General features: G+C 36.8%; 2 protein-coding genes across 2 annotated transcripts in view; one reads left to right on the forward strand and one right to left on the reverse strand.

Annotated features, from left to right (window-relative positions):
• Positions 1-111, reverse strand: part of LOC105265319 (protein BCCIP homolog) — an 11,147-nt gene extending 11,036 nt beyond the window's left edge. The window contains exon 1 of the mRNA XM_011302756.1: positions 94-111. Coding sequence (XP_011301058.1) covers positions 94-111 — 18 coding nt within the window. The remainder of the gene's footprint in view (positions 1-93) is intronic.
• Positions 112-574: 463 nt separating this feature from the next.
• The window catches only part of LOC105265327 (protein Skeletor, isoforms B/C), a 19,059-nt gene continuing 5,766 nt past the window's right edge, over positions 575-13,867 (forward strand). The window contains exons 1-3 of the mRNA XM_011302769.1: positions 575-653; positions 5,736-5,964; positions 6,229-6,340. Of these exons, the coding sequence (XP_011301071.1) occupies positions 575-653; positions 5,736-5,964; positions 6,229-6,340 (420 nt within the window). The remainder of the gene's footprint in view (positions 654-5,735; positions 5,965-6,228; positions 6,341-13,867) is intronic.

The raw sequence follows: 13,867 nt of genomic DNA on the forward strand, positions 1-13,867 counted from the left end.
ATCCTCATCTCCTTGATTTCCTAATTTCCCTAATTTCCCATTCCCCCTGGTATTTTCAATAATAATTATAATTATTATTTATTCAACACATACCCTCTCGGGCTTTTCCATTTCTTCTAAATGAAATATAAATTAAATCTTCATTTTCAATTGCAAAAGTTCTCACAGTTCCATTGCAACTACGAAATCACAATTAAAATCTTCTTTTAGGAAATGTATGAAAAACAAAATGGTGGGAGCAGTGGAAAATAGAATAGATACTGATCAGCAATTCCTCCGGAATTAAGAAGAAAGTCTTAAAAGGAAAGGGAGTGGCGTGTGCAGGCGTAGATTTAACTTCAACGACGATACGTAACGATTTGAAAAGTAGACTTGACCCATCGACAGCATTAGTGGAAAATGGTGCGGCAATGGTTGGATAATTTTTCGAATAGTTATGTGGGAATGTCCACTCGAAGATCCTCGATGTCCCTGGCAATTGCTCTGGATTTCTACGCGAAGCGTCCTCGGAGGATTGCATTCAATCCAATGGCCCACGGCCATGTACTCTCGTTTACTCTCATGTGCACATGCCATGGATTTTAGTGATAGTGAACCCACACCCAGTGGTAGCTGGTGCGCCTGCACCGAGAATTGCAAACAGCGCAAAGAGCGTACAACCATGGCCTACTTACAACCACGCCACTCTCACTCCCCGACTTTTAATCCAACCAGAGAAATATTCACTAAAAATTACAGGACACTGGAAAATTACCCACTACACTAATATTTTATCCAATTAAAATAACGAATCTATAACTGAATTTTCCTATTTATTTTCCTTTTTTAATTCTATTCCATTTTTCGGAGAAAATTCAGGTAATAATTTCAGGCACGAAATTGTGATGGGGCATCACAAGAACGGAAATGTTTAATTAATAATAATTATACCTATTATTATTTTAAAAAATCGAAAAATGTAAAACATTGAATTTAATTTAATATAAACAACGATTTGTGGTAGCGAACAGATAGGTTCACGATATTTTACTGAATTTTTCTCCGAGTGTATGCATAAATGGGAGAATCGAGGAAAAATAAGAGGGTTGGGTGAATGTCGGGGGTACGTTGGGTGGATGTTGGATGGTTTGAGTCTTAATGCATTTGGGGAGGCAGTCAGCCAGTACTGTACGCATCAACGGCCACCCTTTTTGCAAGCTCGGCATTCACCTCCATCTCTCTTCTTCTCTTTTTCATTCTCTCCATCTCTTATCTACCGCCCCCCTCCCCCTCCCTTGATCGAATCCGCGAGCCCTCGACGACATAATGGCTCTAAAACGGAGGGAGGACCGACGGGGATGACGTCTCTCTCACTCAGATTCAAGGCTCAATCCCCTATCCTCTCGTTCTCGTATCACAGACCAAATCCGTAATCTCTTAACGCTCGCAAAACGATGGAAAATATCGGGGTTTTAGTTTCCCACTCGGTGCCAAAGGGGAGTGACGATTGAGTTTCCAAGATTCGATCAATTTACCGTGAGTGCCGGATCAAAAGCTATGGATTAAGTTACGGATCTGTTTTCATCTTTTAGGGGTATTTAGATGGCACCCGCTAGACATTTTTTTGCATCGGGGATTAATGCCTATTTCATTTCATTTCCATTGTTCAGAGCGAAGCCTTTTTATTGGATTTTAATTTTTTTTTTAACTCTGAGCTCAATTCTGCTCAATTATTAATAACAATTTGATAGAAAGCGGAGAATTTTTTTATCAGGTCCAGTCTTAATAGTTTTCTCGAGTGAAAATTGATTTAATATGCACACAGACATTGTTGAGTCGATTTAAATATTCTTTGGGGGGGTATAACGATTTTATTAATTAATTATGGAGAAACCTGGTCCTGAGATCGACTTGCTACCTAGGGACAAGGTTGCACGGATGTACTATTACAGTGCAATCTTGCGCCAAGCTCCAGGAAAGCTGACATTTCTATCTCTTAATTATTCTAATGAAATTCACGGTACAGAGATAAATAATTAATAAAATAAATAATTACACATCTTTTCTGTAATTACAAAAGGAAAAATGGCGAAAAAAAATTTTGCGGTACTAATCCGAATTTTTTTCAGTGTTCCGTCATTTTTACCGACAGAATTTCCAGTGTCGAACGGTCAGTTGGAATTTTTTTCAAGTCGATACTAGAATTTTTTGAAAGAATTTCCCTCCGTATTGCGGGTCTGAGTTGAAAGGATACGCCGGATAATTTCTGACTCAGTGAATTCTTCACAAAGAATTTGATCCACATATACCGTCTCACAAAACTTCCAGCAGATCGGATTACAAGGATACGCAGTGGTTGTAATCCTGGGAAAGCATCAGCACTTGCTCCCGTGTATTAACACATCTGTTTGACTTTCCCAACATTTTCTACTTTGAATCTAAATTATTTGACGATTCAAATAGCAATTGCTCACTTCACCTCAAACCATCCGCACCAATTACAGAACTTCAAAAATGTTTAATCCAATGATTACCATCAATTTTCCTTAACAATTCATTTTCATTAACTCAAAATCCTCTAATATCAAGTGAATTCTCTGGTATTCAGAAATCCCATCCTCATAAATTCACTAGAATTTCCGTAACGAATTCTAAACGCAGAATTTATGAATAAAAAAATTCTAAAAGCAGAATTTATGAATAAAAAAATTCAAAAAGCAGAATTTATCAATAAAAAAATTCTAAAAGCAGAATTTATCAATAAAAAAATTCTAAAAGCAAAATTTATGAATAAAAAAATTCTAAAATCCTCTAGCAATTTCCGTAAAAATGCAGTATAAAAAATATTGAAGAAGTTGTTAATTAGAATGACCGACGTGGGCACTGGAATTTCTGTCCAGCTGTAGTGCCTTGGGTTACCAGAACTTTTCTGAAGAATTCCCAGCAAATATTTCAATGGCGGGCGGACTAGATGTTTTCCCCGTTCTTTTGACGTTGATGAAAATAATTGGAGTAAAAAATATTAATCTGTCTACTTAACGCCAAAGGGACGAAGACCACGGGCCCCTCTTCACTTCATCGGGATGAGCACTTGGAAAAATCGATAAGCCTAGAGAGGCTCGATCCCGTTGGCTCCATATCTTGATTAAAATCAGCGTGTGCCATCCTCTGCCGTTTTCTCTTTTCAGTCTATATACTCGTTACAGCCCCCAAGAACCCGAAGAGCAGCTTCTGTCCAACTATCTGACCTTTTCTCTTTCAGAGGGGAATCCGGTTAGTCTCGTTAATGCTCCCATTTCCACCAGTCAAAGGGAAATTTTTCCCCTCGTGAATGATCATTCCACCTGAAAAGATATTTTTCCGTGGGAAATTACAACTTGCAGTTGAATTGAATCTAATGTTTTTCATTCTTGATTTGTTTGATAAACAATTTATTATAGAGAAGTTGTGGAGGAAATTCCGCATTTTTTTTATTTCTGTTAACAATTCCCTCATGCCACTGCTACTCTCAATTATTTATTAACAAAAAAACGCCATCACTCTAGTGGCATATTTGCATATTTGCATATTTGCATGTTTTTATATTTTTAAATTTGCATATTTCTATATTTTAGGGAAATTTTGAAAATTTGCTCTAGGATTAATACAAACCGAGATAATTGTTTAAACAATCCAAAATCTCAAAGTATAAAAAATCGACAGGCTACAATTTTTTAAATAAAAAACTTTGACCTAATAATTTTTCCAATTATCCACAACCCGAATAAAAATGTGCTAAAAAAAAAAACCTGAATAAATTGAAAAATTGATTTCTCGTTTTTGGAGTAGAAATGATAAAAACGAGCAAGTGCATTAAAATAATTTCATACAGTCTTGAATAATCAACTGAGATTATTACAGATCCATTAGGCTGTCTCCCCATAACGACAAAAGACTCGCCATTTGCCTACCACCCATCAGATAACGCATACACAAAAATGACAATGAGGTGCAAATGGGGTGAGTAAGAGTTTCTAGGGAGACAGAATGGGGGGCATGATTTTACTCGATGGGTTCTCATCACGTTTCGCCCCTCGTTACAACCTGCAACGCGGATATAATACAGCCCCAGGGGATAAGCGAGACGCGTGTCCGACGTTATTATCATCCAACTCTCCCTCCACCCCCTGCATGTCCTCCCAACAACATGACGCCTCATTCTATCGACGTCACTGAAAAATTCTATTCAATACACAACCTGAAAAAAAAATTATTTAACGATACAAATGAAAAAAAGAGCGACTTTCCGCACGCGCGCGAAAAAAAATATTAATAATAATATAAATAATATTAAACATTACAATATATTGTGTTAATGTTTAATTGTCAATTGTCAATTGTTGATTTGCAATTAAATTAGATATTATAGCGATTTTTGGAAACTATTTTTAGTTTTTATTGTATATTATTTTGGATTTGATATATCTCATGGTTTTATATTATTTAACATTTTTTTTGGGATAAGAAGGATTAAAAAGAAATCGGAGGGATTTGTTTTGATTTTAATTATTAATTTTAGGGAGACGTTCACAGTGGGAACACTGAATAATTATGCCTGTGATTGGGATCTAATAATAATGATCATCGTTTATTACCGCGTGTGTTATTATTATTTATGTGAGAAGGATCTAGTAATGAGGTGATTGACTGGAGAAAAAAATGATCGTGCACGGAGAGGAATTTCCTCGAAGTGATTTCAGTGCAGAACACGTCAGACAATTACCCAAGAAAAAAAAAGAACAGTAATAATAAACAAAATTTGCCCTGAGGTTGTAATGAAACTTATAAAAATTCTCGTGATTCTAGATCGAGGAAAATAATTAAATAAATCGATAACAAATTGAGGAAAACTGATGATAAATGGTAAATGTTGATGTGATAATTTCCAATTGAGCAAATACTCGAACGAAAAAATGTATTCAATCCAATTTGAGAATAATGCAAATTCAATTGAATCGCGATATTTTTCATTTCCCGAATACGCTCGGGCTATCAATTTTATCACATTTCTCTGTATTGAACCTGAAAACCTCTGATTTCCACATGAGAGGCTCCCAAAATTATAGAAAACCTCAAAAAACCGGTATTTCCATCGTGCCCGCGGGTAAAAAATATAACCATCCATTTGGATGTTACCTCCATAAACTATCATGCCACTGGATATTCCCATTCCCCGGAGCCATTGTTCCTGACCATCGGTGCGTCAGAAGCAAGAGCATGAATGCATGAAAGCATCCAATATGGCTTGTCACGTTAAAGTGGACGTGAATTCATGCCAAGTTTCCCTCTAAATCTATTCATCTAGAATTCGAGAAATTAAGCATCTCAAGTATTTTTAATTATAAATTTTTTACTCGAACTTCAATCACATCGCACCCTTATTGGGTCCATGGGCCCCTCCAGCCACTTTTTTTTTTCGTTATACTAATACAAATTATATTATCAATTATTATCAATTCTTATAAATTCTTATCAATTATTATGAATTATTATAAATTATTATCAATTATTATCAATTATTATCAATTATTATCAATTATTATCAATCATTATCAATCATTATCAATTACTAATTATTTTCTTATATTTTTGTCGAATAGGATTTTTTCAGTTAATGGAAGACATAAATGACTTTGAATTATTGTAATTTGCGTTTGATAACTTTAATCGTAAAATACGATTTCTTGAAATTGAGGGTTTCAATTGGATTTTTTCAGGGCACGCGAGGGAGAGACGTAGGGATTACTATGGAGCTGAGATTGGAAGATTGAAGAATTATGCCCACGGAATCCGAGGGACAGTTTACGCCATCGATGAGACAACAATGTTTATCAAGGGATTTTCCTACGATGGTACAGGTCCGGATGCCTTCTTCTGGATCGGTGACAGCCAGAGACCCAGTCCTGAGGGCGATATTGTCCCATACCCTGAGGATTATCCTGGCAGGTAAGGTCAACCCTGAAATATTATTTTCAATATCTCGACAACTCCTGGGAATTCACTGCCAAATGTTTCTCTGGTGGAGTTTGATGAGAGATCGATCTCCAGCCGCACCCTCACTCTGGGCAAACATTTCAAGGCCTTTCCAGCTACCCTCGTCACCCGGGTGATTGCTATCGGAAAACCATTCGCTTTCACCAATGCTCAGACTTTAAAGGGGGAAATCACTTTTATTTGTACGCCTGTTATTTTTCTTTCTCTACGTTGCAGAGATCCACCAGTTCTCACTGCTTACAACGATACTGACGTGATTCTCAGACTACCACTTGGAAAGAAGATCAGGGATATCAAGTGGCTCAGCGTCTGGTGCAGGAGATTCACCGTGAGTTCTTATTCATTTTGTTTTTAAATAAAAATCCATGAATTCTGTAGCGAAGTGGTACAATACGAGAAGTGCATTTTTTCAGGTCAGGTTTCAGGCTGTATCCCGGAATTGAAGGGACATAGCGATTTTTTTATTCTAACATTTTTTATGGGGAAAGACGAGAGCTACGAAAAAGATATTTACGAAAATATCGCTATCTTCCTTGAATATCGAGATATTCAGTGAAAACTGCTATTCATAAAATTGCAGTTATGGTAGGTTACCACTTTCCAAGAAAATTAAACGAATTCAATATTTTCGTCTCCATTGAAATTTTTATAATTCTTAGGGATAAGTGAGATTAAAAATTCTACCAAATCACAGATCGTCCACGCTATCTCTCCTCTCGCCGATTTTCCCAGAATTTTTTCGTGCGTTTTGTAATTTTCATCTGAGTCTTTTCTTTTTCTAAATTTTCTCTCCCCCGTTTATGTACGAAGGAAAGATATAATATGCCGAGATTTTCCCGGTGTTTGACGACGGAAAAAAGTCTTAATGAAGGGTGGGTTACCTAAGTGAGTTCGTGATGGGAATACTGAAATTATGGATTCCCCGAGCTTCAGGTGATTCTGAATGATGCATGAATTACGCCCCCTCCTTCGAGGTTGGACGGTAATTTCTTTTCAATCCACCGCGAATGATCTAGGTGTAATACCGTAATTGCTACCCTCAGATGAAGACGAATGTGTACCCGGTGTCGTCTATCTTAATCGTGAGTTCAATCGTTCGTGAGGAAACAATTACGTGGAGCTGATAATGGAGCGGGACTGCCTGGAAATTCTCTTGTTCACGGAAACAATGTATTCTCTTATGCAACAGACATTACGTGTAATGGAAATATCATTCAGTACTGAAGAGAAAAATTATCTTGAGGTACACTTGGTTCAACAACACTTCTATCCGCCATTTTCATTGGAAAACGCGAGTCCAATGACAAATTTTAGGAATAATCCCCTCCATTAAAATAGACAAGACATAAATTTCCCTAGACATTTATTTTACCAGAAATTCTGTATTTAATATTCATATAATTATTATTTATTTTTATATTCCATATTTTGACCTCTCGGACGTCAATTTTTCTCGCAACCGGTAATTTTTGCTGTAAATTTATTTTTAATTTCAGCTTTCCCTGTGAATTCCTAGAAATTAACATTTAAATTCTATTCTCAGAATTCTCTTGATTGTTTATCACCTGTTCATCAATAAAAAAATTTATTAATATGTAAATAAACGTTAATTGGTCGGAATTTTCAAATCAGAACATAAAACGGTCTCTGAGTGATTGAAGAGATTAATGATCGTTAATTCCTGATGCTAGCGTGATAACCGGATTTTTCAAAGGTGCGGGGGGTTGAATAGAACCCCACACGGGGGGTGGAATTGAGATGAAAAGGGCTAGAGGGAATATCACTGGGGACGGTTATATTCGCGGTCAATGACGCGTATCGGATGGATACGGAAACCCCAGACTGGGGCTTTCCCCTTCGTCTATTCTACGCAGTCTTCCGAGATGTCCAGAAACGAGTTATTTAACACGAGAAAATGGTTTCGTCGGTTTTTCTCTCTGAATTCTACCTATTCGCTTCTTTTCCAAAAATTCTTTTCCTAAAAAAAACGATTCTGACAAAATAAAATATTTTTTGAAGATGAAGATGAAAAAGATGAAATATTTCTCGTGTAAATGGTTGTTGTAACACACGCCACGGAAAATCAATTTTCCGCACGATTCGGGGTCCGGAAAAAATCAGTTTTCCGCACGATTCGGGATCCGGAAAATATCAGTTTTCCGCACGATTCCGCGTCCGGAAAATCCAGAGATTTCGCGCAATATTTCGCATTAAATTATGACTCCGCAAAAAATTATATCACGTAAATAATTGTTCAATCAGCTGAGTGAATTGATTAGCCTAATTAATTGAATAAATTAATTTGTTAATTAGATGAAGGAGTGTCTTTTTATTGGAAAATTATTTATTGTGGAAAGAATATTTTTCTCAGAGTGAACGGTGCCGTCAGAAAAGTTTCACCGGTGTCCGTAGAATTCTTCAATATTTCTGGGAGAATAATAAAATAACTGACATTGACGTGATTGTAATTGAAAAATCGAAAGGAGCAATTCGGAGAGCCTCGCCAATGTGATATCAAGTAGCTGTCCGTCAATCAGAAGTCTCCCTCGATGAGGAAGCTGGAGCTAGTGCATTGTTGTGGATAAGCCGGGGGAGAGTAGATATTCAGTGAAATCATGGGGATTTTTTTCAAGGAACAGAGAGATTCATCAAGTCGGAGGGGAAAATTCAGAGAAATCAATAAATTCAATAATTCAAAATTGTAATTGTAATTTTAATTGTTATTATCATAAATAAGAATTGTCCGTAATTCCATTCAATTGTAGGTAATTTCAAATTCAATTTCAAATTTAATTTCAATTACGTTAATTTGAAATTCAAGTCAATTTATCAATTTATCAATTTATTAATTATCAATTCATCAATTTATTAATTTATCAATTCATCAATTTATTAATTTATCAATTCATAAATTTATTAATTTATCAATTTATCAATTAAAAAATTTATTAATTTATCAATTGGAAAATTAATCAATTGTCATATAGAAAATCAATTGCAGGTAATTATGGAGTTCACCCCAGCAGTTTGAAATTGATTGTAAAATCGATTGACGACTCCAAAACGAGTGGAGCTTAATTGAAAAGCATTGTGGTATTGAAGTAGTTTTCAAGAGACAAATGACCGGGAGGAAAATTTAATCATGAAAGAAGGGATTAGAAGGCCGAATTCTCATCTGCTTATGCCCCAACAGTATTAGAGTCCTCTGCAAACGTCGGCGCCCTTCATCAATGGTGACGCGTTAATTAAGCATTGTCGTTAGATAGCTTTCGCCGGGGTAAACCCCCACCGGTTGTAAAAGGAACACTATATACACTAGACCATATGGTAAATTGCTGGTGGCATCCAAGTGGACCCACCCCCTTTGCACTGTCTCATCTGCACTATAATAACACTCTACGTTTAATCGGAAAACCATTGCCCTCCCACACCCACCGGATAAACTCTCGTCAGGGCACCACCAGGATGTCTACCCACATTAATAACCGGAGCCTATTACTTTATACATATGTACGTATTTTTCATTTGATAAGTTGAGCTTCCAATATCTGTCCCTAGATTTCAATTTTGGGAACGATCTACTGTGCGTAAAGTATTTTATGCCATCGGTCCCCGTAATCACGCGATTCTATCACGCAATGACATAAAATTTTGTATGAAACGCGTGCGTAATATATTTTTCGACTCGTGGGATTGTAAAACTCGCCTTCGGCTCGTGTTACAAACCTCCCACGAGTCAAAAAATATATTACGCACGTGTTGCATAATATACTATTAAAGCACTTGTGCGTAAAGTACTTAAAAGCACTTGTGCGTAAAATACTTAAAAGCACTTGTGCGTAAAATACTTTAAAGCACTTGTGCGTAAAGTGCATTCTCCTGCATAAAACGTTGAAGATGCCACAAGACATCTCATCGTCCGGAGGAAAATGTAAATACTTCAGAAAGTTATGAGTGAGAGGGAAAAGAATTCCCTTTGGATTGAGTCCTTGGATATAATCGTTATTACCTCGGTTCAGATGAACATGTCAAGGCTTAAAAACTGAGTGGAGTGTGTGCCACTAGCCCAGCCTGATCCTCTCTTTCTTTCCCGTTGATTCGGGACTTTAGCCGCAGATTTTGCTACGATCGGCGAATAATGTCGGATCACCCGACGATTGAGTGGGTTCTGCAGGGCTCGATGGAAGGGTTAGTAGATGTTGGTGGATGTTACGGCTTTCGTGTATTCACATCGTCATATCCTGGGGTCCTGGTGATGTGGGGTACAGGCGCAAGCGCTCTGGTGCTTCTGCTGGGCGGCGTACTACGACCTGATGAAACCGGTCGATTCTGCCATCGCCCGGGTTTCCACCGCATATTTTACCCATTGTCCCAATGAGCGACAAATCATTTGCATTGTTGGCTACAATCATACAAATGATGATGGCTTTTCCGGAAATTCTATTTTTCATTTTTTACAGGACAAATTCTTCGCATGACGAATTTAAAATACTATTAACGATTCCTTTTTCGGAGAAAACACGTGTTACCATTTTTGATCATCCTTTTCGCAAATATAAAGAGAGATATGGAATTGACTTAAATTTATTTTTAACTAGTTTTCCTTTTCTGGGTAATTAAATTGCTGGATTTAATTCTATGCACACAAATTAATTTTTCATGAGTTCTCATGAACACATGTTATGACATAAATAATTAAATGATGCAAAGAATAATTCCGAGGACATAAATTCCATGATAACATATACTAGATTAAAGTACATATTTTTCTGTATGAATTTTCCGGTTTGGATGAGTCAACACTCGATAATTATTTCCCATATTTATATTAAATCTTCTAAATAAATATCTTCTAAATATATTAATAATTCTAAATATATTCCTGCCAATAAACATCCCCACCCACGGGATTACCCCGATTGTCAAATCCTGGGGTTCTTACAAACATCAAATAAATCCTTATAAAAAGCCGGGAAATTGCAATAAACTGCATCCCACGCTGTCAAGTAAAAAAATCGGTAAATATTCCCTGCGAATTCCGCCTACACTAGGTGAGAGAATGAAACGGTGATACCAGGCACTTTGATATTTCATAATGATAATAATCGGGAGGAACTTAGAATGGAGTATTCTCCCACGCGTACATAGAAACATGACCTTTGACCGGTTGAGCATTTACCTCTGATACCGCCTCCACACACCACCTACACCCGGTACCAATTTTCGTTTGATTAACGCAAACGAGCGAATAATTAAGTGCAAATTCCAATTATTTACTCACTAGCAATTGCCAGTATTATCATAAGCACAAGTTGATTATCATTAGGTACCTTGTAATTCTGAGATTGTAGAGGCGAGTTGATTGTCAATATTTTTACCCTCGTTTCATTTTATTTTATTTATTTTATTATTCTAATTCTGGTCGTATCATAAGGCCTGTCATTTTTATTAATTATTATCGTTATTAATTATGAATTAAATTGAATATAAGAATAAACTGGAAGGAGAATTCCTGGAGAATTAAGGATTTAAAAAATGGCATTTGGCAGAATGACGGAAATTTGACGTTTTGGGGGAATTTTGCAGAGACAACAAATACCTGCAGATGAAAAAACTTGGATCGATAAAAAGAGAAAGAGTAAAGTAGTGAAAAGTTGGGGTTGAAAGTGCAGAGTGTAGAGCATGGATGTGCCACGATTCCTCTCCAGAGTTGCAATATAGTTTCACCGCAACCCCTGACTCCGGCGCAGAGTTACACCGGAAAAGTTATAATTTTCCTCGTGGAAAGGAGTCACCTTAAATGCGCGCGCACTTTGGAGAGAGCTTTTGCACTCTCCTCTCCTCGGTATTACCTCTTACCTTTACCATTTGGTGTCCCTATCGGTGGCTGTCTCATTCCAGCGAAAACGTTGCCGATTGGACGAGAGCTTGCGAAAGTTCCCCAGGTATCCACCACTGTTGGGTAACGCCCACCAAAACCCTCCAAGTATAGGGCCAAAACACCAGACTGAGTAACCCGGATAAATTTGCCCCTCCATTCCCCCAAAATAAATGACAAAAAAAAAAATAGCTAAACCACGGCAAGAAGCCCTTTCCACTATTTTCTTTATTCCAATTCAACGGAAAATATTACAAAGTACTCGGAGTACTTATCCGGACCATCAGACGTCGAGCTCCTTCGGGGAGGGGAACACTCTGGATATCGTCAGACGTCAATCCTCCCAAATGCACAACTACCTCTTTCTCTTTCACTTCTTTCTCACATTACAGATATAATTAATTGTCTAATTATTAATTAACACAAATTCGTGAATTTATCATGATTATCACATCATCCAGAATTTTTTCAATTTTTTCAATTTTTTTTTTCTACATTCCCCGTGTTGTTTACTGCAAAATTCAATTGAATAAAATTGTTATTACACATGACATGTCTCAGTACATAGAATGACTTTTTGGATAACGCGAATACAGAAAAGGTGAGAATAGGAAAATGTGATAAGCTTGAAATATGAGTCGTGATAAATTTTGTTAATTGAAACACTGAGGATAGTGTGGGGATTGGACTGGAAGTTGGAAAGGGGAGGGATGAAGAGGAAAGAGAGACAATACATAACTTCAACACTATCAGGACACGGAGTCATCGGGGGCCTCTGGGGACCACCCGTGGTGGCTTCCTCGTTTCGGAAATTGAGACTACTTCGTGCCTCGTTAAACCACACACTACACACCCCTCATGTCCAGGCATAATTCATCGACTTATTACAGGCTATTTGTCTTCCGTTTTGCCCAAGTGCATCGTCATCAAAAGATACCGTTGTAAACCCGAGACATTTGTATTAATTATTTATGACACGAGCTTTCGAATTATCACGAATTTTTGGTGTCGGAATAGCCACTTAGGACAACAAATAAATCAGCCTCTTTCTTTCCTGGAATTATTTATTTACTCACTATTTAATATATTAATAATTTGATACAATAATCAAGATAATTACCAGTGGTAATTAATAAGATTTTGTTGGAGTAATTAATGAAAGATTTAACGAAATTATTGAGTTGAATAAAAAAAATTTAATAGAGTGAGATATCCAATAATGATTTTTTTAAATAACAAATAATGGAATAAATAAATAATGGATCTTTTTGTCTCGAAGCGAATCAAGCGAAATTTATGCCCTTCACTTTGTCTCAATTTTTTTTATTTAACTCCCAACTCCCGATTTTTCCAAGAAAAAAAAAACTGAAAAATCCCCGAAATCTCGGATAATCGGTTTCTCGTTTTACCTCTCCCATGTAATCGGTTTATCTTAGTTGAACCAGTGCTGTGCAGCTTCTCCGATGGTGAAGGCACCCTCGGAAAATTCGTCTGAGCAAAGAAAATTATTTCGTAAATGTTTTCTCATCAAGGGGAATGCGTGGGGCACGATCACTTGGTCTGTCTCTCCCTCTGGATCTCCCCTGGGCCCTCGTCGGTTCATAATAGCCAGTAGGTGGTGGAGGATAACGTCAACGTCATGACGCAAAGTGCCCCGAGGGCTAGATGACAGAGGGTGATGTGAGAGAAGGCGTAATGGGGACAACCCCTGCGATACCCCAAATATAAATCCTGGATTATGAGATAAACGATCTAACTACTCGAGTTGGTTGCAGACCTTATTGAGATATGACAATGCCAGAGTTTCAATTGAAATATCCACTTTTCTCTAATTACCATCAACTTTTCCCTATTTTTCTCCAATTTTCTAATTGATTTAATAATCATTTCGTTATTTAATTATTATGAATTCTAATTAATTTATTATTCGTCATTATTTCAATTTTTTATTTGCTAAAGTATTTTTTTTACTTTTTA

Source organism: Fopius arisanus, unplaced genomic scaffold (assembly GCF_000806365.1).
Source record: "Fopius arisanus strain USDA-PBARC FA_bdor unplaced genomic scaffold, ASM80636v1 scaffold00001, whole genome shotgun sequence".
In the NCBI taxonomy this organism is placed as follows: Eukaryota; Metazoa; Arthropoda; class Insecta; order Hymenoptera; family Braconidae; genus Fopius; species Fopius arisanus.